Source organism: Photinus pyralis, unplaced genomic scaffold, assembly GCF_008802855.1.
Source record: "Photinus pyralis isolate 1611_PpyrPB1 unplaced genomic scaffold, Ppyr1.3 Ppyr1.4_LG5, whole genome shotgun sequence".
NCBI lineage: Eukaryota > Metazoa > Arthropoda > Insecta > Coleoptera > Lampyridae > Photinus > Photinus pyralis.
The window spans coordinates 47,101,936-47,122,733 of record NW_022170596.1 but is presented as its reverse complement, the minus strand read 5'-3'; the positions used below and the strand labels follow the sequence as shown (position 1 = coordinate 47,122,733).

The 20,798-nt window shown below is 35.0% G+C and overlaps 2 protein-coding genes across 8 annotated transcripts in view; one reads left to right on the top strand and one right to left on the bottom strand.

The window, feature by feature from the left end:
* LOC116172827 (long-chain-fatty-acid--CoA ligase 4) overlaps positions 1-20,798 on the top strand; it is a 103,651-nt gene that overhangs the window by 3,192 nt on the left and 79,661 nt on the right. The gene's annotated exons all lie outside the window — the stretch shown is intronic.
* Positions 2,924-17,538, bottom strand: LOC116172833. Of its 6 annotated transcripts, none has more exons than XM_031490124.1 (4): positions 7,910-8,100; positions 6,581-6,612; positions 3,978-4,116; positions 2,924-3,863 (listed from the first exon to the last, which is right to left on the bottom strand). In XM_031490124.1, exons 1-4 carry the CDS (start codon positions 7,925-7,927, stop codon positions 3,720-3,722), a joined length of 333 nt encoding a protein of 110 aa, XP_031345984.1. In that variant the 5' UTR covers positions 7,928-8,100; the 3' UTR covers positions 2,924-3,719. The 6 variants fall into 6 exon arrangements, 4 of the variants coding, with proteins under 4 accessions (XP_031345984.1, XP_031345986.1, XP_031345985.1 ...); XM_031490126.1 differs by lacking the exon at positions 7,910-8,100 and adding an exon at positions 6,664-7,080 and having other exon boundaries at positions 2,925-3,863; XM_031490125.1 differs by lacking the exon at positions 7,910-8,100 and adding an exon at positions 17,181-17,538 and having other exon boundaries at positions 2,928-3,863.

The following is a 20,798-nucleotide window of genomic DNA, read 5'->3' as shown; positions in this document are numbered from 1 at the left end:
AAGGAAAATTAATAAATGTATCTTATTAAGCGGAAAAAAATCTACAATTTTTCCTCTTTGCATATTTCTAATACTAACGATTCTACAACATTTAAAAGAAAAATCACTAAATCGCCCATATCTAGTAAACTGGATTTTTTTCAAAAAACAAAAGCATATCTTGAATAAGCTCTTAAAACGACAACTCTTTCCTCATTTAACCGAATCTCTATCTCTTACGGTTTCCAAGACCCCTATGCTTAAAATGAAAAAAAAACTCACCCTGTATATACATAAGAATCTCGCATCTACTTAAACTCGTTTCTGGTACTCTCAGATATTTCCTGCCATTCTCAAATATCGTCAATATTTAAAAATACTAAAAAACTAATATAACTACAGAGTGCTACGAAATAATGAAAAGGTGTACATAAGAATACAGCACCTACTAACCACCCTCATACCAAGAAACCACTAGTTTTAAATACACCAATCCTGTGGTACGAGCTCTGCCATCGTTGACTTTTAAATTAGACTCAAAAATTACTTCTTTGATAGCAGTAACAACTACGAGAACCCTATAAAAGTGTCGACAATGAGATATAATGACCAATGGTATATGTACCTACAGTGTGTTCATAATGAGTAGTAGCTTGACAATAGCGCCACTATTTAAAACGCAAATTGTTTGTTAAATAGTTGCAAATTTTGGGCTGTATAAAGGACATAAAGTGTCGATTATGACATGAACGCCACTATTCTTTCAAGATAGTAACCTGAGTTATCTCCAATATCTTTATTTGGGCATTTTACAAATCAAAGTAAAGAAACAAATAACAAAGTGAGAAAAAATGGCAACACAAATAATTAATAATTTATACCATAGGTATATAAAAAATAGATAAACTCGGTGCAATAGGAACTGGCGGTTGACTCTCATACCTAGGTTATCTCTCTTTAATACCGGAAAGTTGGAAATGAGAGAAAATTGATGCCCTTAAGACAGGGGTCGGCAACCTGCGGCTGGCTCTTTTAATGTAAAGTTGCGGCTCTCTGCATTTATTTAAAAAAATTAGTTCATTTTTTCGAAATTCATGTTAATGGATCTTATTTTATTACGAAATTGAAAGTACACTTGCAGCTCATAATTACCTAATTTGTGACACTTGTTTGTCTTATTTTATTATCACAGCCTACTCCGATGTATAAACATGTAATTAATTAATAAGAAAAAAACTCGAATAACCTAAAAATTATTAACTTTAAGCACAGGACACCTCGTATAAAAATTGAAGAGGACACAAAACACAATCGAATAGCGAAATAAAATAGTGGTAGTTGAAAATTTGAAAAATAATAGTTATGGTACTTTGAACAAATTGTATTGAAACAAGTACAAATATTCAGGATGTTCTATTTAAAAAAAAAGCATTTATTGACACCGTAAAAATGGGACACCCTGTACATTCAAAAATAATTTCTGTAGATCCGTAACCATCTATAGTTGACATTTGCACACAAGATTTTTTTACCAGGTATAAGCTAGGAAAGACGGACGCACTGTTGCAGGACCCTGTATATGACCAAATATTATAGTATTGATTCGAACATTTTTAGTGGCTCTTTAAAAACTGGGAAATTTTGCAAATTGTAACTTTTGGCTCTTCCGGTTGCCGACCCCTGCCTTAAGATATGTCAAGTCGCACGTCGGATGTTTGGCGTTTGTCACATGTCACTCATAAACCTAACCCAAAAATCAATGAAGTTTGACACTTCAACCCAATTAAATCCCATCTTTGTTTTTGTTATAAAAATAGACAGAGTAAACCGACGTCGGACATTTAAACTGAATGCGCACCAGACAAGTCAAATAGCAAAGTTAATATGTGACATACCTAAATTCTAACGAAACCTAAAAAAAAAATATGACGTAACCGCCAGTTCCTACCATATAAACTATACTCAAAGGAAGAAGTTGACGAAAAAAACCCTAGACTTTTGCCGTGCTTTTAACTTAAACCAGCAAATGACTTATTAACACGAATATAGAAGATGGTCAAGAGTTCAAGAATGCAAAATGGACACACTTCAATAACCCCAACCTGTGTAATAACAAATAGAAAAAAGCACAAACCTAGGCAGAGTAAATGATCTGATGGGGTAAGTCAGATTTCTATTCAGTCTAGATTTTGAAAGTATTTCTGCGTGGAAGTGTAATAACATGCATAGTTTAATCATGAATAAGCCGAATGTATGCAAAAGTGATTGTTTCAAAACCTAGGCAGAGTAGGAATCAGAGCTTTACTCTACCTAGGTTTGTTCCGAACTCTCCTTCGGTTCGCTCGGCACTGGTTTTGAAACAATCACTTTTGCATACCCTCAGCTTATTCGGGATTAAAATATGCATGTTATTACACTGCCATGCAGAAGTGAAAGTTTTAAAACCTAGGTAGAGAAGGTCTGATGGGGTAAGTCACGTTTCTGATCTGTCTGGTTTTTTTTTCGATAATTATAATAAAAGCATTATTATTATTCATCTGATAGTTTACACATTTTTCAAAGAGATGGTTACTTTATTATACTGACTACCGAACGGAGCCATTATATCACGTACAAGCAGATACACTACTTCTCTGATTATTATTTAAATGTTTATTCATTCTCTAGAGTTACTTAATATGGCCTATTATACATTTTCGATACAATTAAGTTTTATTGTTACATTTTTTTTTGTTGAAAACGAATAAACATTATTATTATTATTATCTATACGTAACGGTTAAATTCCCTGGAAACAAGTGTATTGACATTTGTAATTCAACGTATATGATCAAACATTGAAAATTTGCAATCAATTAGAAATATTAATTCAAATGATAGGAAAACGAACAATAATTGATTATTCAAGAAATCTAAACAAAACCTTTAATTATTAGCTTACATAGGGACAATTAAAGTAAAACAATGTAAACAATTTAACCTTGAACAAAAATTCCTTATGTGTAATTAGCTCAATATTTTCTTCAAGTTACTAATTATGGCTTACATAAGTTAAATAATAGAGCAAATTTTGTATTGCGGAAATATGGTGAAGATTATGAAGTTGTTTGTCAACACCAGAGCCATACTTAATTGCCAAATCGCGTGAATTTATTGTGAATTAGGATTACACCTGTCGCCTCGTGGGCCCCAATTCACTAATTAATAAGTAATAAACATTTCACTCATGATACTTCGGCAAAGTAGTTTTTTACCTTTGAGATATTACAAACAGGTTTGTTGTATTTGAAAGCTAGTAAAATACCAAACATTTTTCCCACACACTACTTTGATTATTGAGAATAGGACAGCCATATAGTAAGAGAGTGTACGAAAATTGTGCATACTCACATGAAGAGCATTTTTTTTAGACGCACAGATAATGCTCTTCACGTAAGCTTGCAAATGTGTAATCCAAGAACCAAAACCCAGTCACAACATACCACAAGCGCATTTTAGTACCAAAAATGGTCACCAGAGCAAAGTTGGTATTATTTTACGCCTTACCTTTAAGCAAGAGAGGGATAAAATAAAATAAAATAAGCTTAAAACACCTGGCAATGTATGAATAGTACCATGACACCTTTGGCCCTTAACACTCACACGTGTAAATGTTAGCAGTCAAAATTGACAGGTGTAATTTAAGCTTTACACTTTTGTTAGTGGCGTCCATTCTGTGAATTACAACCCATACCGACTTACTATAATCTCACAAAACGAATATAAGTAAATAATACCTTGCCATTTCGCAGCTGTTTTAGTAAAAAATTATCACCGCGTTTGTCTCCATCAATATTGACGTTTACGTCTTTTCCGCTATCATACTCCACTTTCACCACTACAGCCTATAAATAATACGAATCAGACTCTACGAAAGCTGTACCTATTGACAAACACAACGAGTCGGGGTGGCCTTTCGCGCTTACCTTCAAGCGGTGGCGACCGCAACCAACACTCACCTTAACTCTCCGCGACAAGGACCTGTTCCTCCATGGTCTTTGGAAGAGGACGTACACTGGAAATGTTAAAATATCACACACGAACGCGATGGCTTGGAGTGTCTTTATCGCCAAGGTTATACCAAGGCCATCCATATCTCTGAAACAAAAAATGAAGGTGTTAAAGCGCATCGAGAGTTAATGCACGTTTGTCTTTCCAGAACGGAAAGACAACGTACAAATGACCAAAGCTCGGACCAAAGCCTTAGTAAAGTAATGCATGGCGGATTAGAGAGAAACCTACATAATGTAAATTGATACAAGATGCGTTTTCGCGTTCAAGCAAGCTTGTTCCCGAATCAGTGAATTGGTACTAACGGCAAAATGGTTTAAATAATATTGATGGTCGGACGTTAAGATAAGTAATTTGTTCCGAACGAAAATGGAGGACAATTTGAGCAGTCTTTATTGTATTGTTGTTTCAAAGTAAATTGTTTTTCACATTCATGTATCGTCCATGGCACACTACTTTTAGCTATAATGAAATAAATCTAAACACGCATTTTTCTTATCAAAATTGTTGTCTTAAAGTCACTAAATATAGAAAGTACCGCAATCCATTGGGCTTGTGTGTTAGAGAGAGAACGCATGATTTTTGCCCAAAAATGGCGGAAGTTACCAGATTCTAGTAACTTTAATGTTAGGGATTGTTCCACCTGTTTGGAGATATCTGTATATATTTTTATAAAACATGACAGTACTATGAAGTTAGGTTATGAAAAATGACAGCTATTCAGATTTTATTTGTCAATTTTTTTAAGTTGGCAGCAAATTTGCCCAAAAATGGCGGATGATTGCGGTACTTTCTATATCTAGTGACTTTATGTTGTCTAAGGGTATACAAATATTATATTCGCTGAATTCGGAATAAAATTCTCTATCCAATAAGGAAATAAAAAATATAGTTCCATTTAAAATAACAAAGTATCCGTTGAAAAAAATGATTTTCGTGATCATTAAAATCGTAAAATAAAATTGTTTGATAATTTAACCAACCTCGTCGTTATCAAGGTGGGGTAATAGGGAACAACATAAAATGAGCACCCTGTATACAGTGTTTTAGACTTCGAATGTCATCAGATTGACTAGATACATACAATTGTGATAAAATGATAAGGATGTGAGATTCTAGATTACGTTTAATTCTGTACTTTCTAGGGTGTACTCAATCTAGCGCATTATTTTTAAGGATAACGTGGCAGCTGGTTCAACTTATAAAGGAATCTTACGATCGTTACGTGCTTAGATATGTTCCATAGGTTATACTTATAACACCTATTGCAAAAAAAACCGTACACAACAATAAACACGTTATCATTTGGAATTTAGACTTGATCGTACGACTCTCACATTTACAACCGAGCATTTTCTCAAAAAACCTTGGACAGAGATGAATAAAACTCACCTCAAATATATCGTCATCGTTTAGACAATCAGAAGAAACCCACACAAAAATCCAACCGCACAGCACAGCCACTCTATGACAATAGTGCAATCTCCACGAAATGTCGCTTTTTAGTATTACTAAAGGGATAGAATTTGTACAGACAGAGGTCAGTGATAACTCCGATAAGAACGATCAATTCAGTTTTATGATCATTGTACCCAGGTACAACTTCTGATAAAAGCTCAATAATATTTTAAGTCTCGCTCGTAAAGTTCCAATGGTCAATTTTTCTCCCTCCAGTCGTGGAGCGTTTCCGAAAACTATAGCCGTCTAATTTGGTGAAAGACCGGAGAAGATATCGGGCGGATTTTGAGCTTTTGCTCCCGATCACACCATAACAATCATTTTTATTACACAATATACAACGGAAATTAATTGAAAAATGGAGTCGTAATCTAAATGAGTTCGTTGAAAGTTCAACTTAATGGAACCTGTTTTATTTAGTTTAACTCGGACCATCAAAAATTAAGTGCCTTCAGATAACGACGACGTCTCTAAAGTACCTAACGACGCAAGACTGCGTAATTGGAAGGACTTTGGTCTTAATTTACCTGCGAGGTGACTTACCGCTCAAAACACGAAAACGCGCGCTCTGGGCTCTGCGGTTCTCGTGACAATTGGGCCATCTCGACACCTTCTATCAATTTGGCCTAATTTAGTTAATCTGCTGCGATTTCCTTCATAACTGGGACGCGTTTAAACAATACTATCACCGTTAGCTTTCTCGTAAGTTAAGAGAGAAATATTAATGGTAGGTATACTTGGTAAATATGACCAAGTCCCACAGGGCAGAATCACGGGCACACCTTTTTCCACATGTTCGCAATAGCATCTGTGATCGACATCTGTCATTTAATGTCATGTCCTTTAAAGCAAAGCAATTCCGTTCCGAAATGAGGCCAGAAAGTGGAGACTGATTCGGATCATGCTTGGAGTACCATTGGAACTACTCGAACCTTGGGTAAACTATCTCTAATAAAATTAAGGGAAATCCAACATCGACAAGGTCTAAAGGGGATGATGCTCAAAGCGAAAAGAATGCAGAAGTATATTTTCACGCATGCGTATAATACAACCGTGCAAGCAGGCTGAAATAAGGCATATATCAAATACTCACAGTTTCTCCTCAATAAACATCTTGGGGAGTTTCTGAAATTTAATAAAAATAGCATGAATCAACGCAGTCAAAAAGACCTTAACCTAGTAATTGTACTATTACAAATTAGAAGTGTACATCTCCATAAGCCAAGGCGACTTTGATTCTATAAAATTTTACGGATGGACTTTTGGTCGCATAACAAATTATTTATATCGACACAAACAAAATTGTTGCGTTGTGCGCCAAATACACCTAAACTTTTTCAGCGCAAGTTAATTGATGGTTATACAGTTCGCATTATATTTTTTCGTATGTCGAATCTTTGAACTGCGGACTCTTTTAACAAAAATAATCGTGGCCTTGGACTATTTTGATGTTTATTACATTCGCAATGAACGATCCGAATCCAATTTCGTTCTTTCCATTCAGCTCCGGTAAAAAATTACCGTTATCGACGTACCATTAGAGTTGACTTGTACATAATTTGGCAAAATCAAAGGACGATTGTTTTAAAATGTCTTGGTTTGAGATCTCCTATTGATCACAGCTAAAATTTACGCAAATCGGAGGAAATGGCCCGTACGCAGATTTTAAATATATGCAGTGACAAAACCTTTTAGCTAAATCCGAAATAAATGAAATGAAGCTTAAAATCAAAATTTGAAAAGTAATTTTAACAGTAGTAGCAAATGCCATTTTTTAGGGCATTTTCAGACGAAGTTGGGGGGGGGGGGGCTATTGCAGCCACTTTCTCTGTCCGTCCATCCGAAGCCTTGACTACCCTTACAGTTTTCAATTTAGTTCGTTCTTTTTTAATTCGGTACCTGAGTCAAGAAAAATCTTTATGATTATTTATGGAGATATTTCTTGAATTTTTAACCATAGATGCTTCTATAGTAAAAAAAACATATCACATGTACGTAGTAAAAATCGAAAACTACAAATGTCATTAGCAAATGCAAACACATTACACATAGTAAAAATCAAATGCCCGCATGCACAGACTGCAAAATGCCAATTGAAAAATGGCAATGAGAAAGCGGCTATAAATGCTCAAATAACATCAGAAAAAAATTAACGAAATCGGCAAATTTTGGTTTTTCCAGCGTAACTTCGGAAGTAATCGGAATTTTCCGGTTTTTAGCCTCCAAGTCTGAGACTGGAAGTTACAGATACAGCTTTTCCAAATGCCTTTGTCTGGCAGAATCATTAATGCTTCAGGGTACGCATTATATCATAGAAAATTTACAGGGTGTCGAAATTTTGAAGGGCCAATTTCCAACAAATTATGTTGCTAGTAGAATTTGAAGAATAAATCTGTAAGTACATAGTTGAATGATACTGTACCTTTTGCGTCTTCATCATGGGTTCCGGAATCCGGATGTCTGGATCTATCTACTCCAAACCACTGAATAAGCATGAGATCATTTCAGTAACGTAGAAAAAGCAACGTGGTATTTCTTGATCATACGTGAGATTTGATAAATATTGCATTTTATACATTAAAATTTTTATTAAGGCATCTAGGTTTCCATGGCCAACAAAAGATGGCAGGATTGTCAGGGGCGGACTGGGTACTTAAGGGCCAGGTGCATAGGTTACGGGCCATTAAAGTATTAGTGTGGTAATGAAGGTGGCGGGGGGGGGGTTAGCTCTGAGGTGCACCAAAAAAACAGTACTCCTTTCTCGAAAATCAATTACCATACAGTTTTTTTTAAAATTGCAGCTGATAATTAAAAGTAACAAAATATACAATCCACACGAGGTGCGTCGCCTATCATTGTATTTCAGCACTTTCATGCTACGACAAAAAATGATAAATTCATTTAAAACACTTCAATTAAAACAGAATTTTTTAACAACCTAACATCAACCCCAATTAGAGAAACTATATGGGGAAGGTTTAGAGATTTTTGATAACATAATATAGAGAAATGTGTTAATAATTTATTAATAGTGCAAGAAACTAAATACAGCACATACTTATAAATTTCCAACGAGCCATTATGATCTACAGGCCAGGTGGTAACCGCCCCCCCCCCCCCCCGGTCAGTCCGCCCCTGAGGATTGTGTAAAAAGACAATTTCTTGATTTTTTGGAAATGTTCATTAGTTTCCAAATATTTTTCATTTCAAATAACAGACCAAAAACAAAGAACGTAAAAACATGCGAATAAAACAAAAAAAGTCATCTAATATATAAATAAATAATACACCCAAGAAATTGAGGTTTACAACAATCCTGCCATCTTTTGTTCGCCATGGAAACCTAGATGCATACAATAAACACAATTTAATGTATAAAATGCGATCCCCATGGAATAAATTTATTATTTATTAGTTATTATAAATGTTTAATCTTTAGAAATTTAAAAAAAAATATTGCAAATAAGTAATACCATGCGATCAAAAATGAGTTGCTGTCGAGTCGCCTTTGGAAGTTCAAGTTAAGTACGATCTCGAGTACGATTTCCCATGAAAACAAAAATTCCAAAGGTGACTCGACAGCAACTCATTTTTGATCACATGGTATTAATATTAATATAAGTGATACATCAAAATGTAGGAAATTTTACGCTCTTTTCAAAATCTCTAAAATATACAGGGTGGTCTATATAAAAAATATAGTTTAGTGCCGTATAAGCAAAACCAAACAACCTGAAAAAACTGTGTATCGCAATGGATTCTACATAAAAAAGTGCTCTAAGAAAGATTTTGCCAAAATCAATTATTTTTAATAATAAGAAAGTTATGGGGCATTAAGGAAATCGAATAAATTCGAGAAACGCCGCCCTAGCGACGCAACGATTAGAGATAGCTGAATTCTCTTCGCCCCCAGTGATATTCTCTTTAAAATTGGGCTCCAGACATCTAGGTCATTTTTCCTATCTCTTAAAATAAAGAGTGTTTATAAGAAAGTGTCCACCCTGTACTTATTTAAGCCCTTTTAACAGGCCATAGAAATTCCGTTCAGCAAAATTGTCCATGTAAATGGATCAGAGGTTATTAATTTAAAATAGGAGTAGATGAGAGAAAAACGTGGTCCCAAACTAAAAAAGTTAGGGGTAAACAACCAGAAAAGAATAATGAGAAATTCCTTCATTCTGGGTGTGTCGAAGGTCATTTAAAAATCGCTTGCTAAAAAATTCAAGGCCAGTTAATAACTTCGATAATTTCATTTCAAAGACGAGAGGTTCAAGCCTCTTTTTACGCAAATTTATCCTGTATGTTATTGTTGCAGAGAAAAGGAAACCCCAAATGTTGGGATCCTTGGTTTATTTGGTAAAATGTTCCACAAAAACATCCGCATAGCCAAAACAATGAATACTTGTCCACCTGATAAAAGCTTAAATTTAAATTGTGGTCTGCGATAATATTGCTTTTGTACATTTCGTTATTTAAAGACTGCCATACAAAACGTTACGCCTCCCACCCTTTTAGATTTGAGAAAAATCCGTAAGGAATTATTGCCTAAATTTCGTGCCAATTAATTGTTAGATAAATTCACGATGATCCGATGAAAGGTCGATCCTTATTGATAGAATTGCATAGGTAATATCATGTTTTGCAAGGTTTATAACATTAATCGACAGAGGGCACCTCCTGTTATAATTATTTAAAGTCACTAAATATAGAAAGTACCGCAATCATCTGCCATTTTTGGGCAAATTTGCTGCCAACTTAAAAAAATTGACAAATAAAATTTGAATAGCTGTCATTTTTTATAACCTCACTTCATAGTACTGTCATGTTTTATAAAAATATATACAGATATCTCCAAACAGGTGGAACAATCCCTAACATTAAAGTTACTAGAATCTGGTAACTTCCGCCATTTTTGGGCAAAAATCATGCGTTCCCTCTCTAACACATGAGCCCAATGGATTGCGGTACTTTCTATATTTAGTGACTTTATAATTATTATCTCCACATTCGAATTGTCATTTTTTATTTGTGCCAATATTGATTATTCTATACACAATTTTGAAGGAAAAATCTTTTACAAAAAATCAGAGTTTTTTTTATCAACACTGCGCCCTGATTGGCTACAAATATTACATTCCGTATTGGATTGGATTGGCATTAATTTTCACAATAATACTGGGTAATACCGAGTAAACATATTCGTCAGCAGACCAAAGGCGAGGTCAATGTAAAGTCATTTCTTCTTCAAGAATCGGTCGAAAAAATCTTTCGAGAAGATTTGGGGATGCAATATTCAGTGATCCGCCAAAACCTACACTGTATGGATTATGGTTAGTTCGAGGGTTAGTTGTTTATCTGTAAACAGGAAAAAAATGTTCCAGCATAAACACAAGCTTATCTTGTTTGGTAAAACGAAGGTGGAATGACCTATTTCCGTGTGGAAATACTATTGGAAAAAAAAAATACATATTTGCTATTGTTGGTTATCAGTTTTTGACGGGACCATTATTTTAATAGGAAAACACCAAACTGAAATTTTGAGAACTGTATAATGGTGCCTTTTTCCACATGATCAAATAATACACTCAAAGTAACATACCACTTTCCTATGGAGAACTTCACAACTGGTAAACAAGCACCTTTACTTACCCATAAACTAATTTTGTTCTGACTCAATGCACGATATATACGTAACTGTTATCTAAGAATGTAATGTATACCTAAAGACACCTTCCGATCGGGCAAAGTTCATTTACTGATGCCGGTAAAAATAACAAATTCCTGTATTATTCAAATATGACGAGTGAAAACGGTTAGTTAGTCTACGTACAAGGTCTTTATAAAAAGATTACATACAAACACAATAGTAATAGGAGGTAAAATCACGCTCTACGCCCAAATCACCTCAGCCATGTACAAAGTTCAAATGCAATTTGCGGTAGAAAAATAGAACGTAAATAGTAATCCGATCCGATGTGTATAAACCCCATTCCAAAGATTAGAATCGCAACGTCACGTATTCGAACGTGATTCAAGAACAACAAACACCAATCAAAGGTTATATAATCACACTTTGTACTTTTCACCCTTATTACACGTTATGTAAACGATAAAGATCAAATTTTTTTACCAGAACTATTGAATGGACGGACGGACGGACAAACTCAATAAAAACAATTAATTAACACGATTAGGGCGTTGTGCGTGGATGCACCATCTTGTTGAAACCCACAGTTTCCAACTTTTGTTTCTTTTTGTATGCCGTCCATCGTTGTATTCGTAATAAGAAATGCTACCCAATACAGTATGTACTTTTTTACGGGCCATATAAAAAATAAAGTTGATTACGGAAGTGATCGAAATTTTCTGGGTTTTTTAAAAGCATAGTAAGAAGTCGTAAGTATTTTCTCTAATTTGACTATAGTTTCGGAGATCCCCATGATAAGACTATAGACATCCTTGTCTTGGACACAGTGTATAAAATTTAATGCACACAAATTCAAATGCTCAAAATTCGTATATAGTCTTTTGGCGTTAAAAAATTGGATCTGTGGTCTCTTACATTCTTGTCCAGTCCAGAATCACACGAGTTTTGTTGGACAGAAAGCAAAAATTTGATTCGACTCAAAATACTCTTTTTTTTAGCTTTTTTTGATGTTTTTGTCCAAAAATGGACCAGTCGGCCACACAGCGATATAATTAAAATAACCCGAGCACAATGAGCCGTTTATGATTCTAGCAGACGAACTGCGCATAAAATGAGGATGAAGTAACACATTTAATTGATGTTAATTTACATAACTAGCGTACGAGTAAATTGGATAATTTCAGGTTGGTCTTCCAAAATGACGTCGATTTAAAACTTGTGTATCTACACAAATATCATCTCGGACAATATGGGCACAACGTACACAATTTCCAATGGCGCACCGAATTATCTACAAATCAAAAGCGAAAAGCGTCTTTGTTATTGTTTATTTACGTAGTCGAATTGGTTACGATCGCTACGTGTAAGTAAATAAGCGGCAACTGCTGACCGCGAAAGGATAATGAAAACGGGACACATTTAATAGCCTCAGCGCCGAGGTCACATCAGAGAATTTAAATGATACCAAGCACCTTGTGCTCTCAATACAGGATATCTCAACTTCTAACGCTATTTTTTTTCTAAACCATTGCGCATTCATATAATCGATTTTTATGATCAACTAAATTGGTAGAGGCGTCCCTCAGGGATCTGTGCTTGGTCCCTTGAGTGCAGTGAAACATTTTCTATAGATGGCACCTCGGATGGCACCTTCATATCATTTGTATGGGTTGACCGCACTCCACAAATAACTCCTAATTATGTAGGTATAGGTACCTAGCGACTAATATTTCCAAATAACTTCTTTAATGAAACCTAATTCCTCTCTAATATGACTTAATGATAATGCTACAATCATAATCCTTCACCATATATAATTAATTCTTGGCTATTACACTTCCATAAAACCCAGTTCATAACTATTCCGCTTCGCGCATGTCAGTTGATCCGTTAGCCAAACAACAAACATTATTGTTTGTTGATTTACTAACGAATCAACCGAGATGAACAAACCGATATGAAACGGATTAAAACTAGGAGCCAGTAATAACATATGTAACACATTCGTGCCACCATCTTGGAAAATGGCGGCCGATTTTCACTTTTTTACCCATATTTCACAAACCGTTGGAAATACAACAATATCACGTTTCAAATTTAATTATTTGTAATTAATCCAACACAGTTATGGCTGGGAAAAAATGGTTATTTATATATAAGACTATAAAGAGATATTCAAGCCATTCAGCGCTTTAACTTTCACGAGATGGTTAGTTTCCCTTTATTTTATAGCATAAGCCATATAAATCATTGTAAAGCTTCTGACAATTCTGAATTTAATTTAAACGTCAAAAATTGCAAGCTTAGGTTCTGCCGTCGCGGTCGTTTGCATAGAAACAGCATTGTCATATGTTCCGAACTTCATTTAATATGGCGCTCCGCGTCCCATTTGAAATAAGAATGGCAAATTTCATTAGAATGCACAATTATCTGCTTCACTTTATCTACCCTTACTGTAAAAGAGCGACTCATTCAAACCCATTCAAATGTCATTAGTACATATGCTATCAAATATGAATAATCCATTTGATTGGGGTTGGGTAAATATTGAATCCGTTGAACCTGTTGGAAAATGATGACAAAAATGGTGTTCTATTTATGGATCAAAAGAAGGACGAAGAGGAAGACAAGAATGAGGCGGACGTGAAAATGAATGAGGACGAAGAGGCAAAGGAAGAAGAGTATGTTTTTTTTTGTACTCGTAATTAAATAAAAATGTTGTGTCCGTGTGACGTTAGCAATGACCGGCCAGAAATAGATTTTGCATATTTCATGCTCGATTTCATGTTAAGTTGCCAATTACGATACAGCAATAAATATGCAAAAAATACGCATATGTTTTTGATTGCAAATATTAATCAGTAGAGTTCCAAGGGGTTGATAAAATAAATACATTACATTTTAAATAATGAAACGATTCCATTTTGAACTACAAAAAAATAAAAAGAATAAAGAAATGTTAAGTTATTACCACATGTATGTATGATTTAATGTTTGCAAGTTGCTAATAACATTTTTTAACATTATTTATTAACGTTTACTGTCATTAGGAGTGGTTTATTTTTAATTCATTCAAATGTTAATGGATTACAAGAGATTCAAAATGAAATAAAGGGTAAGTGGAACTTAAACCCAAATTTTTGTACAAATCGGTACGTTTTGATACGGTATCCCGTATTTTACCTTCAATAACTGGACTATATAAGGGGTGGACCTTTCCTCAACGTGAATTTTCGTTGAAGCAAGTATTGAATGTGCATTTTTTGAATTTTGAATATAGTCTTTTAAGGTGAAGCAAAATCATGGTAAGCGACTATCACATATGGGGCGAATTTCCTTTGGGAGCGAATATTGTCCTCGACATGGAGGCAAAATACGAATTTTTCCAAGGGCGAGAATTCATCGGAATTGTGTTGTCCACAAGATGAGCTTTTTCGTTCCTGGTCGGCGAGTGTCCCGTCGGGTGCGCACTTTTAGTGGGGTCCTTCTCGAGACGCATTTTTCCTGGTGATGTCCAGCTAATAAATTGTGCTTCTTTGAAAACAAGCAGCTAATCCGGCCCGCTAGTACACTCTCTAAAAATTCGTTTTTTTAGAGCCAAAATTCTTGCTTGTATTCAGAGCTGGGCAGTATTCGATTTTGTAAATACTTTTTAGTATTCAAATCCTTTAAAGTATTCAAATACTTTGTAATTAAATACTTTTATGGAAGCAGTATTTGTATTTGTAACTCAAATACTTTCACAAATATTTAGTATTCGAATACTTCGCAAGGTATTTGAATAGTTATGAAAAGTTATGAACTAGAAACCAATTTCGAAAGAAAATTCAAAGGGCTGTAACTTTTGAACTAGTAACCCAATCTTGGAACTGTTTGAAATTATGGATTCTACAGGCCACATTCTATAAGAAAATTTTTTTCCGGGTCGATCTGAGACAATTTTTTTTTCGGGGCTCAAAAAAAAGCAGTGTATAACCTTCCTTTTTTACCAAAAATCGACTACACCAAAATTTCTCGGGAAAACACTTTTTCTTATTAATTTTGGTGCGTAGAATCCAAACAATTCGTACTTTTTCGATCAGACTTCTCAATCAAAAGTTATAGACTAGAAACCAATTTCGAAAGAAAATTCAAAGGGCTGTAACTTTTGAACTAGTAGCCCAATCTTGAAACTGTTTGAAATTATGGATTCTACAGGCCACATTCTATAAGAAAATTTTTTTTCCGGGTCGATCTGAGACAATTTTTTTTTCGGGGCTCAAAAAAAGGCAATGTATAACCTTCCTTTTTTACCAAAAATCGACTACACCAAAATTTTTCGGGAAAACACTTTTTCTTATTAATTTTGGTGCGTAGAATCCAAAACAATTCGTACGTTTTCGATTAGACCTCTCAATAAAAAGTTATGGACAAAAAACAAAATTCGAAAAAAAATTCAAAGGGCTGTAACTTTTGATCTAGTAGCCCAATCTTCAAACTGTTGGAAATTATGGACTCTCGATCGATTTCGATCTCAGGGATAGGGACTTTTCTTATATCCTTAAAACCATGTGTACCAATTTTCAAAGCACGTTTCTAAACAAGTTATCATGCACACGGACAAACGGATGGTCAAAAATGGATCTGTTCCAAAATCGCTAGGATTAATTTCAGAAAGGCGTACGTATCATGTGCACGACGTACGATCACTTTGAAAACTGGTACACGTATTCTTAAGGATATAACTGGTATAAGAAAGGTCCTGGTAGGTACCTCCTATATAATAATATAATAACAATAATACGCTTTTACTCCCCTTAAATTTGTATATAACAATAGAAATATAAAAAAAGCTAACCCCATACAAAGTATAACTTGATTTTTTAAGTAGTATTAAGCCTTTTATCTAGTATACTATTTTAAATTTTTAATGTAGGTATTTGAGTAACAAGTATTTGAATACTTTTTACTGTATTCGAATACTTTTCAAAGTAAGATAATGAAATACTTTTCAAAGTATTCGAATACTTTTTATAGTATTCGAATACCTTTGATAGTATTAGAATACTTTTGAAAGTATTCGAATACACTCTAAAGTATTTGAAAACTTATTTTTTTAAGTATTTGAATACTTTTCAATGTATCTGTATCTAGTATTCGCTTGTGCTGGACGTAAAAGTATTTAGTATTCAAATACCTTTGATTTGTGTAAAGTAGGTATTTAATATTTAGTATTCAAATACTTTTTGAAAGTGTTCTGCCCAGCTCTGGTTGTATTTGATGTGGGAGTGTGAACGGTTCTAACCAACAAAATAGTTGCCTCTCGAAATCTAGAATGCTAAAAAAAACATTCCATCCCACTTACTTAGACTGTACCCTTCAGAATGGTGCCAATAATAAATCGCGTCAATTGAAAATGTGTACCTTCCTGAACTTTTGCTTGGGAATTGGTGACCGTTAACGACGCGACTACCGGATAAGATAGATACGAGGATAAATAGGAAGGAAAAGTGGTTATATTTAAATTAGAAACGTGTTCGACTCGATTACGAATGCTAATGCGATCGGCGTAAATAACGCGAGGGTGTCTTGACGACATCCTACTACAACGTCCAATTATATCATCCTTATCACGTAACCTTTGCTCCAAGCTCATTTTTTACCAATTCAATGTAAATTGGGTACAATTAAGACCGCCAGCATGAACTTTGAACTCATAGGAAGATCGGTCTAGACTAGATAAATTACGCAACATCCGGAAGACGTGCGGACGTACCTTTAGAAGTAAGTAACTTAGACACGGATGGAAAATAGGCGAAGGGGCAAGTAGGTTAAAGTAACGGGAGTACTGCAATGTAGGTTCGTTTACCTGACGGTCCACAGCCCACGTGGATTTCGGAAAACAGGACGCGAAACGTCAACCTACAAATTGACAGGTCGAATGACAAACGGTCGTAGCGTAGCGCGAATTCTGCAGTTTAAATAACATAACCTACCCCAAATTATTGCAATGCCCGATATCATTGAAATTAAAAAGAGATCGAATTGTAGATAATTAATTACTTACACGAGATACTAAATGGTGCAGTCTTGGAACTTTGAACTGTCTTATCACGACCGATTTTCAATCACTCCACGCACTAAATTTATCTCTTGCAACACGATAAGATTGAAGCACACCTTCCACTCGACACAAATACAAACGCAAAACGCCACCGTATTTTTGGATCGACTCTTTTAGCCAATCGGAATCATCTCGCGACTGGAAGGGATGTGTGGCGTGATTTCGTACGTCACGCGATGAGGACACTATCGGATCAATACCTCGCGAACTGTAAATCAACAGTTTTCTTCACATTTTTCGACGTCACTCGCGAATTTTCCGCACACTCATCCGTGTTTGACGCTGTGAATCCCGGGCGCGACTTTTCTGTCACGCCCAACGCATATTTGGCGCGTTTTAAAATCTCAAAATCGTACTTCATTTTTGAAATTCAAAAAACACGTGATTTGAATACACCGTTGCCAAATGGGACGAAAACAATTTGCAAGTCTTGGAAAAAATTGTGGGGCTCGGATCATCGAAATTTTATGTTTTTTATTAATCACAAACTGTAGAAATAACACAAAATCCCTTTAAAAGATATACAATAGTAATCTGCGTATATGGACCGGTAGGCAACACACAATACACAGGTGGTATGTTGGAAGATTTATCCCAAGATCTGCTCCTTATTTGGGGCATTGAATAAAAAATTGAATTCAATGTTTAGGGTGACCAAAAGAGTTATTGGTGGCTAATTTTTATTAGGATGTATGAGAGTAGTATAAAAGCTTTCAACTTCCAAAGACCTGTACTAGCTGAGTAGTGGTCATACGAAAAATAACTGAATATTATTTATAAAGAAGTTATTAAAGTTTCCTATAATTTGCGATCACAAGTAGCACTGTAGCTCCATAGGTCCCTGGTGTAATTTTTAATGTGTGAAATATAATTATACGCACAATGTAAATTGAATAGGTCCAATAAACATTCTTCTTCTTATATTAAATATTTTTTCCAAAAATTGTCACTAATTAGAATATCGGCTTCTAATACTCCTGCCGGAAACAATGAAATAAGGAGGATTCGAATTTTCGTCCCTGATCTGTGGTGATCCTAGTAGGCGAACCACAGTGAGATAGCCAGGGTTTGAAAAAACCCGTTTTTTTAAAAACCCCAACCCACTGAGCCCAAGTGGATTTTTTTCGGGTAAAAGTGGGTAATAGTATTTTTTCGATGGCAATTAAACAGTTCGACAATATGAAAAAAAAGGCGCCCCAATATTGTGGTTGTGTTGTGGTGGTTCACTTTTACATTTTACTATGAGTAAGAATAAGAATACAAGTTTTGAACTGTTTTGAATTGTTAACTGATACTAAACGATCTCAAATGGAAGTATCTGTTTTATTTTTGTATTTTAAAAATTAAAAGTGATTCGTGTATAATTTGAAATATACTTTTGCCATATAAATTTATTTTAAACCAGCCCAAGCCAAAAAACTACTTGTTAATTATTTCAAAATGAAAAAAACCCACTAATGAAAAACCCAGTGGGTTAATGGGTAGCAGCCCCTGGCGACTTCTGGTCCATCCCCAAGGCAGAATAGGTACCGGTTGGTGGTTTCGTTCGCCAAACCAAATCTCCCCACCTAAAATGAAATCTACTCGTCCGTAAGGGACCTAATCGGAGCTTGGACAAAAGGAATGTGGAATGCTACGCTATATGTCCCTGTCTAAATGAGTTCATATTGGAAAATATGCCCGGTGATGAGTATAGGAGCCAATATTATTATAATAAACAGATGACTGAAAGTGGGCTTGGGAAATTTTTGAAAAAATAGGACCTGTTATACTATGCGATCAAAAATGAGTTGCTGTGAAGTCACCTTTGGAATTTTTGTTTACATGGAAAATCGTACTTCCAAAGGCGACTTGACTGCCACTCATTTTTGATCGCCCGTTCCCTTTAGAGCTGCTCTTTGGCTCAGGTTATAGGTATTGTTTAAGAGGACGTGGCAGGATATTTTCCGTGCAATCGATAAATCTCAAGATATTTACAAGAAACTGAAAAAAGTAAAAAAAAACACTCAATTACCAAAGGTCTTTGGAAGTTTAAAACTTGGTTTAGGTACGGTATTCTCATATATGTTAACACAATAAATTATCAGATGTTCTTGATTACCTATTTTTGTCTTACTCGACTGCCCTAATTCTAAAATTATTCGCTTATTCATTCAACAAAAGTATGCAGAGTTTAGAAGAATCTTTATGAGGGATCTGTGTCTTTTAATTATTATAATCCAGGGATGATGAGCATTTGAACTCAGAGTGCAATATTTCCTACTTAGTGGTGTCAATATTATTCTGGATTTAGAGAGGAAAATGAGGGCCTCATAGCCACGCGCACCTAGATAATATCATGTTTGGGCGCACTGTACCGTTTCTTTGTAGTCGTCCGGCCCTTTTACCACCCACACTCAAGACAAACATGAAGATGCAGATAAGGATAAAGGCAACTACAATCTCTTCGTCATGTCAAGCTAGCAACGGTAATAAAAGAAATATTAATCTCACTTATAATAAAGCCCAATGATGCACTACTGTGACGTGTGGAAATATTTACTGTGTAAACACCACCAATAAATATTATTATTAAATCTTTTTAATTATTTTTCTTAAAAATTGAACTTTTCTCCTTATAATAATATATATGTATTTCATCTTTTAGCCATTTAGGTACATGGATAAGATAAGTCAAATTGTAAACAGACAAACAAACAGTAAGATTTACGACAAACAGGTAATGATGTAACATATAGAATGACTTCAAGTTTGCACTAGACGTCCTCACGTCCTCATTAACCCACCCTTTAAGAACGTTTGCGTTTTTGTTTTTATATAGATAAGGAAAGACATTGTTGAAGTGATGAGACACTATCTTACCAAATATATTAAAAGCAGTCTCTACATCCGATCCTCTTAACACTGGAACCCAATCTTCTATTTCCAATTGACTATAGAATTCTCTACGGAGATTTTCATTATACCTTCTAATCCGAATTTTTTCGCTTTGATTTGGAGCATCTATATTTGATTTTATGAGAACGGTACTGTGATCAGAAATGCAGTTTTGTAAAACATTAACTACCTAAACTAACACTTGTGAAGACATGGTCTAAAAGTTTACCTTTCCTAGTAGGTGCGTTTATGGTACTTATCTAGGGTTGCCATCCATCCGGATTTCCCCGGATTTGTCCTAGTTTAGGCGGCGTCCGGGTGGGTTTTCAATGGTACTCCAAGTTTTGAGGTTGGTACTATCTTTCAAGCGCAAATCACCTTTGGTAACAATTTTTAAAACACCAAATGCTCATTTCATTTAGAGGTACCTACTCGGAGTTATTGAAAATTGCGCACTACTTTTTAGCGCATTTCCACAAAAATAAAAAAAAATGCGCTATTGTGACCACTTTGTCCGTCCGTCTGTCCGTCCGCTCGTTCGTTGAGACGCTACTAGTTTTGCATTCCTGCTCATAATGACAACGCTGAAACAGTATTTTCACTAGTGGCACAACAGTGGGCAAAATAAAGGAATTTATTGAATATTGAAACAGTCTCGTCAGTGATAAAAATAAAGTACAATTT